We start from the raw sequence: 10,019 nt of genomic DNA, 5'->3' as shown, positions 1-10,019 counted from the left end.
TAAAAATACAAAAATTAGTCAGACATAGTGGTGCACAACTGCAATCCCAGCTACTTGGGAGGCTGAGGCATGAGAATCACTTGAACTCAAGAGGCAGAGGTTGTGGTGAGTCAAGATCATGCCACTGCACACAGGCCTGGGTGACAGAGCAAGACCCCGTCTCAAAAAAAATAGTAGTAAGAAAAGAAAAAAAAACAGGAGGAGGGGGGCAGGGGGAGGGGAAGGAGGAAGGCAGGAGCAGTGGCTCACGCCTATAATCCTAGCACTCTGGAAGGCCAAGGCGGCTGGATCACCTGAGGTCAGAAGTTGAAGACTAGCCCGGCCAATATGGCAAAACCCTCTCTATACTAAAAATTTAAAAGAAAATTAGCCGGGCGTGGTGGTGGGCACCTGTAATCCCAGCTATTTCGGAGGCTGGGGCAGGAGAATCAGTAAAACGCTGAGGGTGGAGGTTGCAGTGAAGCCAAGATCGCGCCACTGCACTCCAGTCTGGGAGAGACAGAGAGATTCTGTCTCAGAAACAAAACAACAACGAAAAACATTTATAGAACACAAGACTCAAAAACTGCACGAAACATGTCCTTTTCAACTAGTACAAGTAAAGGTTCACCAAAATAGACTGTATGTTGGGCAATAAAACAAGTGTGAATTAATTTCAAAATACTGAAATTATAATGAATGTTTTTTTTTTCTTTTGAGTCAGGGTCTCACTCCCTAGACCAGGCTGCAGTACAGTGATGCGATCACGGCCCACTGAAGCAAGCCTCAACGTCCTTGGTTTCAGCAATCATTCCACCCAATAGCTAATACTACAGGGAAACACCACCATGCCCAGCTCTGCCACAGATTTTAACTAGAAATTAACTATAAAATAAGCCAGGCATGGTGGTCTGCACTTTGGGAGGCTGAGGCGCGCAGATTGCTTGAGCTCAGGAGTTTGACACCAGCTTGGGCAATATGGCAAGACCGTGTCTCTACAATGAATAAAAATCCGGCAAATGTGGTGGTAGGCAACTGTATCACAGCTACCCAAGCAGCAGAGGTAGGAGAATCACTTGAGTGTGCAGTGAGTCGTGATTGTGTCAATGCACTCCAGCCTGGGCGACACAGCGAGAGACCATGACTTTTTTTCTTTTTTAAGACAGAGTCTGGCTCTGTCACGGAGACTGGAATGCAGTGTCTGATCTCAGTTCACTGCAACCTCTGCCTCCCAGGTTCAAGCAATTCTCCTGCCTCAGCCTCTTGAAGAGCTGAGATTACAGGCACATGCAACCATGCCTGGTTAATATTTGTATTTTTAGTAAAGAAGGGGTTTCAGCATGTTAGCCAGGCTGGTCGTGAACTCCTGACCTCAAGTGATCCACCTCAGCCTCTGAAAATGCTGGGATTACAGGCATGAGCTACTGCACCTGGCTGAAACCCAAAATTTTTTTCTTTAAAAAAAAAAAAAATTCCAAACATTTTTTATGAGGCCAGCAGAGCAAAACCTAATGAGGAAATGCTAAGAACACAAAGTTAAAGATCAGTATCCTCCACAAATACAGACTAAAATAATCCTTTAAAAGTATATTAAACAATTAGGACTGGCATGGTGACTCATGCCTGTAATCACAGCACTTTGGGAAGCCAAAGCAGGCAGATCACAAGGTCGGGAGATTGAGACCATCCTTGCTAACATGGTGAAACCCTGTCTCTACTAAAAGGACAAAAAAATTAGCTGGGCATGGTGGCACGCACCTGTAATCCCAGCTATTCAGGAGTTTGAGGCAGAAGAATTGCTTGAACCCAGGAGTTGGATGTTGCAGTGAGCAGAGATCGTGCCACTGCACTCCAGCCTGGGAGAAGGGAGGAGGGGAGTGAGAGGGGGAGACAGAAAAAAGAGAAGAGAAGAGAAGAGAAGAAAGGAAAGGAAAAAAGAAAGGGAAAGGGAAAGGAGGGAGGGAGGGAAAGAAAAAAGAGAAAAAGAAAAAGAAAAGAGAGAGAGGGAAAAAACACATTTGCAACACTAATGCAGGCAAAAAATTTCCTAGGACACAAGAAAAGTTAACAGCACCTGCCCTCCAAAAAAAGCATTAAGAAAATGAAAATCCAAGCAACTGTGAATAGGTGCTTGAATTGCTTATACTTAAATTTAGAAAAATCAAATGCTTGAATCAAATAAATTCACTAGAAAACAGAAAACCAATAAAAAGGACAAGTACTAATTCTCCCGCTTATTATTTTTTCATCCCTTAATCCCTCCATCTGGAGGTCAAGAACTGCTTGGGATTCTTTCCTTGCATCTTTTTCACCTTTAGCCTTAGTGCTTTAGTCTACGACCAGACAACACACCATCAGCTCAGTGCAAAATACAGACAGATCAATGCTGATAAGCCTAGCTTCTCCTGGTATTAATCGCACTAATATATGTACATATATATACATAGACCACCCAGTGCCCATCTGAATCACTTTATCAGTTGCTCTGTGTTTAGTGCCATATAAACCATATAGTCTTTTCCTAATTTTAACTGTATGCTTCCTGAGTTTTAGTAACTCATCTTACTTTTATATAAAACATCCAGATAGCTTCCTATATTTTAGAAATTTCTCAATAATGGCAAATAATGTTCCGGTTTTCCTCGGCCCTTTTTTAATAGTCTTTTCCGCCAATGCACAAGTTTAGCACAGGAGAGACAGTTATATGCTTGGTATACATCTTAATCTAAATCCTAGACCTTTTTTCTACTTTTCATTATTTTTAATGCTCCCAGAATAGTAAAATACAAAAAAGGTACCTTATCATTTACTACAATCCTCCACATTAGACTGTTTTGACAAAACTGTAATTAAGCTTCTAATAGAATATTAGATTCTATTATAACCAGAAAGGGTTCTAATTTCTCCTGTAATTTCATTTCAGTAAAGTATAAAAAAAAAAAAAAAAACAAAAACCTACAAAAAAAAAAAAAAAAAAAAAAAAAAAAAAAAAAAAAAAAAAAAAAAAAAAAAAAAAAAAACCTAAAAACCTACTAACAACTTTAATGACTTAGTTTCTAGTCCCCAAATTTTAAATCTCCACTTTCTAGACCCCAGTAAACTTTGTAAACTCAGATGATTCGTATGAGAGCTATAATGCACCAACTGATGATTATGTATAGTCTCTTATTACAAGATGCTCCCATAAAGATGGGTGGAAAGGGTTAATAAATAAATAAAATGACTATCATAGGTCTTTACTTTTTAAAGTATGCTGCAGCTTATTTTTTGAAAATCTAATTACTGTCTCACTGAGGACACAAATATTGAATGGTCAATAAAAAATACCTTATTAATATTTAAAAAACATTTTGGATTTTCTGTTTTTGAGATGGAGTCTCAACCTGTTGCCCGGGCTGGAGTACAGTGGCGAAATCTCAGCTCACTACAACCTCCACCTCCTGGGTTCCAGCAATTCTCCTTCCTCAGCCGCCTGAGTAGCTCGGATTACAGGTGTACACCACCATGCCCAGTTAATTTCTGTATTTTTAGTAGGGATGGGATTTCACTATGTTGGCCAGGCTGATCTTGAACTCCTGGCCTCAAGTAATCCGCCTGCCTCAGCCTCCCAAAGTGCTGGGGTTACAGGTGTAAGCCACCATGCCCAGTCCACTTTGAATTTAATTACATTACATAGAAGTTAGGCCAGAATTTACATGATTGGTAACTAAGGTTCATCACACTTAGAAAAAATTCATTACTGGATATCTTCAAATATGCATTCACATAAAGCAATTCCTAGAGATTTCAATAGGTTAAATTGTATATAGGTATGTACACCACTTTTTCATAAGAATATGATTCTGTTGCAATTTAAAAACCATTAATTTTGGCCAGCATGCTGGCTCACCCCGCTGTAATTACACCCCTGTAATCCCAGCACTATGGAAGCCGAGGTGGGCAGATCATGAGGTCAGGAGATCAAGACCAACATGACGAGCACAATGAAACCCTGTCTCTACTAAAAATACAAAAATTAGCCATGCATGGTGGCACATGCCTGTAGTCCCAGTTACTTCGGAGGCTGAGGCAAGAGAATCGCTTGAACCCAGGAGGTGGAGGCTGCAGTGAGCTGAGATCATGCCACTGCACTCCAGCCTGAGTGACCGAGCAAGACTCTGTTTCCAAAAAAAAAAAAAACCCAACACAAAACCATTAATTTTAAAATATTACTAAATTTAGAGAAGTTTTTGGTTGCTGTATGTTTTCTCGATAAATATTCAAATAATTAAAGAAAATTCAAAAAAGATATCCTTAAGAAGGACAATCTATTCATATTTGAAAATCATGAACTGTGGACCCACAGCAAACAATGAATTATCCCATGGCGTTGCTGAGAATTACTAAATTAAATCTAACATTCTCATGCAGAAGAATACAAACCATTTTTGGGGAGTACTACTTCTTCTATATTGGGTACAGGTGTTGGGTCTTCCATATCCTTGGTTAGATCTTCTTGTTCATCTTCCTCTTTCTGACTTCTACGCTTCCCATAAAGGCTAGCTTGGCTAAAACATACAACATATATGAAATATAAACCAGACTGATTATGGCTACTTACAGTAAACAGTTTCTGAGGCTCTACACCTTCATTATTTGTAAACTATATGCTCAAAATCACTTTAAAAGACAAACAATATGCTGGTCACGAAGGTTCATGTCTGGAATTCCAGTACTTTGAGAGGCCAACGTGGGTGGATCACTTGAGGTCAGGAGTTTGAGATCACCCTGCAAACATGGCGAATTTCCATCTCTACTAAAAATATAAAAATTAGCCAGACATGGTGGCAGGAACCTATAATCCCAGCTACTCAGCAGGCTGAAGCAGGAGAATCGCTTGAACCCAGGAGGTGGAAGCTGCAGTGAGCTGAGTGTGTGCTAGCGTACTCCTGCCTAGGTAACAGACCAAGACTTCATCTAAAGTAAGTTTTAAAAATAAAAAAGGAAGGCTGGGCATAGTGGCTCACGCCTGTAATCCCGGTACTTTGGGAGGCCGAGGCAGGCAGATTACCTGAGGTCAGGAGTTCGAGACCAGCCTGGCCAACAGGGTGAAACCCTGTCTCTAATAAAAATACATAAGGTAAGCGCGGTGGCTCACACCTGTAATCCCAGCACTTTGGGAGGCCGAGGCGGGAGAATCACCTGAGGTCAGGAATTTGATACAAGCCTGTCCAACATGGAGAAACCCCATCTTACTAAAAATACAAAACAATTAGCTGGGCATGGTGGCAGCTGCCTGTAATCCCAGCCACTGGGGAGGCTGAGGTAGGAGAATCCTTTGAAGCCCCTAGGCAGAGTTTGCAGTAAGCTAAAATCATGCCACTGGACTCCAGTCTGGGTGACAGAGTGAGACTCCATCTCAAAAACAAACAAACAAACAAACAAAAAAAACCCACAAGACTTAGCCAGGCATGGTGGCACCTGCCTATAATCCCAGCTACTTGGTAGGCTGGAGGCAGGGGAATTGCTCGAGCCGGGGCAACAGAGGTTGCAGTGAGCTCATATAATCCCACTGCAATTGAGCCTGGCTGCTAGAGCAAGACTTGGTCTCATTAAAAAATAATAAAAAAATTAAATTTACAAGGTAAACACTGAAAAGAAAATATTAGGTAATTTCCTCCAAATTACATCTAACCAGCCAATAAAATAAAAATAAAAGTTAACGGGCATTTAAAAATGCAAAATATCCTACCAGGCAATTGTAGACACTATCACAAAAAGAACTTAAATTAGTGTAATAAAAGAACATTTGCTAAGGAAATATGACATATTCTCTCTCAAATTATAAGCAATCACATATGTGATCAAAGATATGTATCATTTTGTTTTTCTGGCCCTTTTATCATCCAAATATCAGGAACTCCAAGTAGAATCCCTAAATATAGTACTAATTCTTCTGTATAAAAACTTCCGCCAGCCAGGGTGGCTCAGGTCTGTAATCTCAGCACTTTGGGAGGCCAGGGTGAGTGGATCCCCTGAGGTCAGGAGTTCCAGACCAGCCTGACCAACATGGAGAAACCCCATCTGTACTAAAAATACAAAATTAGCCAGGCATGGTGGTGCATGCCTGCAATCCCAGCTACTCGGGAGGCTTAGGCAGGAGAATCACTTGAACCCAGGAGGCAGAGGTTGTAGAAATCACAGCATTACACTCCAGCTTGGGCAACAAGAGCAAAACTCCTTCTAAAAAAAATAAAAATAAAAATAAAAAAATAGGGTGGGGGTGGGGTCTGAGTAAAAAAAGAAAAAAGAAAAACTTCCATTGCTCTTACGCCAAAAATTCAATCAAATCAGTATTAATTTGTAAAACTAATAAATGCCATAGGGCTCAAAAAAAAGAAACCAGTAGATTCTTTACCTTCAGGAATTACAAAGTATACAGGACAGCAATTCTTACACCTCACATAACATGATTCATACCAACACAGAGAAATACCACAGAAGTATTTCTTAACCTGAGGTGATCTACCTGTCTCGGCCTCACAAAGTGCTGGGATTACAGGTATAAGCCACTGCGTCCAGCCTGTTTTAATGCCCTTTGAATCATGTAATAGTTCTTACCCTTTCTTTCCACTCTTCTTCCGTGATTCTGTTGGTGTAGGAGGGGGAGGCGAAGGCGAATGTTTCCTCTTTCTAGCATTAGCTGATGCTTTTCTATCTCTTCTTTCTGGACTTCTGACTGGCTAGCAAGAAGTAAATGGAAATAAATATCAACTATCTTTGCTAACTCCTCAATTTCTACAAATCCATGACCAAATGTTGAGTCTCCACACACGAAGACAACAGCATATCCTTAATTCAGAGCAAATGAAAAGAATATCATTAATCATCCAGGAACACCAGTAATCAAAAGACTTTCCCTGACCTTTCAGGTGACCTATATCATCAATGCAAATATCGGCCTCAGTTATTCAAACTACGCTACAACAGACATGCCAAAACCATGCACAACTAAAAACTGTTACTGTTCACATTCTATGTTTTGAGGTGGGAAACACATTTCAATAGCTACTAGAAAAAATATGAAATGAAATATACTCTATTAAGCTGACAAAATACAAAGACAGGCCAAATGATCCTGTGAAAATATAGAACTATAGAAATTAATCTTATTTAATCTTAAAATAAATAGAAAAGATAACTTTATGTCATAACAGATGTTAAGCAAGACGGCAACATCATTTAAAAGCCAACTCGTAGGCTGGGTGCCATGGCTCGTGCCTGTGATCCTAGTAGGGAGGCCGAGGCGGGAAGACCACTTGAGACAAAGAGTTCAAGATCAACCTGTCCAATACAGGGAAACTCTGTCTCTACTAAAAATACAAAAAATTAGCTGGGTATGGTGGCACGTGCCTGTACTCCCAGCTACTCAGGAGGCTGAGACAAGAACTGCTTGAAGTTGGTAGGCAAAGGTTGCACTGAGCTGTGATCATGCAACTGTACTCCAGCCTGGGTGACAGAGCAAGACTCCGTCCCAAAGAAGGAAAAAAAGTCAACCTTTGTAAGTAAAACTATCCCTACTTGCAGATGGTACAATTTTATACATAAAAAACCCCTAATTGATAAAACAACAACAACAAAAAAAAACCTACTAGATCTAATGAGCAAGTTCAGGAAAGATTCAAGACACAAGATCAACATTCAAAAGTAAACCTGCAGGCCGGGCGCGGTGGCTCATGCCTATAATCCCAGCACTTTGGGAGGCCGAGGCGGGTGGATCACGAGGTCAAGAGATCGAGACCATCCTGGTCAACATGGTGAAACCCCCGTCTCTACTAAAAATACAAAAAATCAGCTGGGCATGGTGGCGCGTGCCTGTAATCCCAGCTACTCAGGAGGTTGAGGCAGAATTGCCTGAACCCAGGAGGCGGAGGTTGCGGTGAGCCGAGATGACGCCATTGCACTCCAGCCTGGGTAACATGAGTGAAACTCCGTCTCAAAAAAAAAAAAAAAGTAAACCTGCAGACAGTAACTACCAATTTAATGAACAGATGATCATAAAGAGAAAAAAAACACCTAAATGATCTAAAGTGCTAGATTAGGTAAAGGCATTCAGAGATATAGGTAAATAATTTGAAATTAAAACATCAATTAGGCTGAGCATGGTGGCTCACACCTGTATTTCCAGCACTTTGGGAGGCTAAGGCGTTGGCAGGGGGTGGGGGCTGCTTGAGCCCAGTTCAAGACCAACCTGGGAAAACACAGTAAGACCTCCTTCCTCTCTAGAAAAACATACAAAAAAGGTTAGCTGGGCATGGGGGTGCATGTGTGTAGCCCCAACTACTCAGAAAACTGAGGCAGGAGGATACATTGTGCTCAGGAGGTCAAGGTCACAGTGAGCTATGATCGCACCACCGCACATCAGCCTAGGTGATAGAATGAGATTCTGTCTCACACCAAAACAAAAAAATCCATGAATTACACATCAATTTTCTCTGTTTCCATCCTATTCCTTACAACTGTTATTTTCATTCAGAAGCTCCATAGCATCAAGCTGAGAACCTTAAATAACTTATGTGTATGTAATAGCAGTTTGGAAAAAAAAATCTAAAGGATACACACCTTTGAATGATATAGTAAAGCTGAAGTTAAATGTTTTCTTTTTTTTTTTTTTTTCAGGGTCTCACTCTGACACCAAGGCTGGAGTGCAGAGGCGTGATCTCACCTCACTGCAACCTCCCACACCCAAGATTAAGTAGTTGTGGCTCACTGCAGCCTTAACCTCCTGGACTCAACTGATCCCCCTCACCTCAACCTCCCAAGTAGCTGGGACTACAGCTGTGTACCACCACCATGCCCAGCTAATTTTTGTACTTTTTGCAGAGACGGGGTCTTGCCATGTCACCCAGGCTGATCTCGGACTCCTGGGCTCAAGTAATCCATCTACCCTATCCTCCCCCAAAGTACTAGAATTACAGGCATGAGCCACCATGCCCAGCCCTACTACAAATAACCATTTTTCTATTATGAACAGGAACGGGTATGAACAGGCCAGTTAAATAAGGTAATGGAGAAACTGTAATATTCCTAATGACACAAAAGCCTTGGATTAAAATACATTAAGAGAAAGCAAATATGTAAGTATATCTGCTGGGAAACGTTAAAATAAGAGAATTTGAATTATCATCGGCACCATAAGAAGTGGGTGGAAAAAAAAAATCTTGAGAAGTCCAATTCCAATACAAACAGGAACCAACTATAAGTAAAAAACATATGACAAAGATTCAGTTGTAAAACATTTTTCTTTTCTCTTATTTTTTCCTTAATTTTTTTTATCATTTGAAGAGACAAGGTCTCGCTACACTGCCCAGGCTGGTCTCAAACTTCTGGGCTCAAACAGTCCTCCCACCTCAGCCTCCAAAAGTGCTGGGATTACAGGTGTGAGCCATTGTGCCCAGCTATTTAGTATTTTTGTTTCCTAATATTTTTCCTAAAAATCGGCCAGGCGTGGTGGCTCATACCTGTAATCCCACCACTTTGGAAAGCCAAGGTGGGTGGATCAACTAAGGTCAGAAGTTCAAGATCAGCCTGGCCAACATGGTGAAACCCCACCTTTACTGAAAATACAAAAATTAGCCAAGTGTGGTGGTATGCGCCTATAATCCCAGCTTTTGGGGAGGCTGAGGCAGGAGAATCACCTGAACCCGGGAGGCAGAGATCGCATTCAGCCAAGATTGTTCCACTGCACTCCAACCTGGGCAGCAGAGCAAGACACCACCTCAAAAAATGTATATATATATTAATGTGAAAAACAGTAAAGTTTTCATAGTAAAGTCACAACGCTGAAATAGATATGAAAGAACTGTACACTCTGTAAGTCAATGGTTCAAAGAATAACCATCTCAAAGCTTTTCCAAAAATAAAACAGGCCGGGCACGGTGGCTCAAGTCTGTAATCCCAGCACTTTCGGAGGCCAAGGCAGGTGGATCACCTGAGGTCAGGAGTTCAAGACCAGCCTGGCCAACATGGTGAAACCCTGTCTCTACTAAAAATACAAAAAT

At 41.1% G+C, this 10,019-nt stretch overlaps 1 protein-coding gene across 1 annotated transcript in view; it reads right to left on the bottom strand.

The window, feature by feature from the left end:
• Window positions 1–10,019, bottom strand: part of SMARCC1 (SWI/SNF related, matrix associated, actin dependent regulator of chromatin subfamily c member 1) — a 207,675-nt gene that overhangs the window by 117,589 nt on the left and 80,067 nt on the right. The window contains exons 10-11 of the mRNA XM_017530009.2: window positions 6,580–6,701; window positions 4,402–4,526 (exon numbers count right to left, since the gene is read on the bottom strand). Of these exons, the coding sequence (XP_017385498.1) occupies window positions 4,402–4,526; window positions 6,580–6,701 (247 nt within the window). The remainder of the gene's footprint in view (window positions 1–4,401; window positions 4,527–6,579; window positions 6,702–10,019) is intronic.

The sequence above is a fragment of the Cebus imitator genome, unplaced genomic scaffold, assembly GCF_001604975.1.
Source record: "Cebus imitator isolate Cc_AM_T3 unplaced genomic scaffold, Cebus_imitator-1.0 Scaffold0, whole genome shotgun sequence".
NCBI classification, from domain to species: Eukaryota; Metazoa; Chordata; class Mammalia; order Primates; family Cebidae; genus Cebus; species Cebus imitator.
Note: the sequence above shows the minus strand (reverse complement) of the source record. Positions and strands in the feature narration are given on the sequence as shown.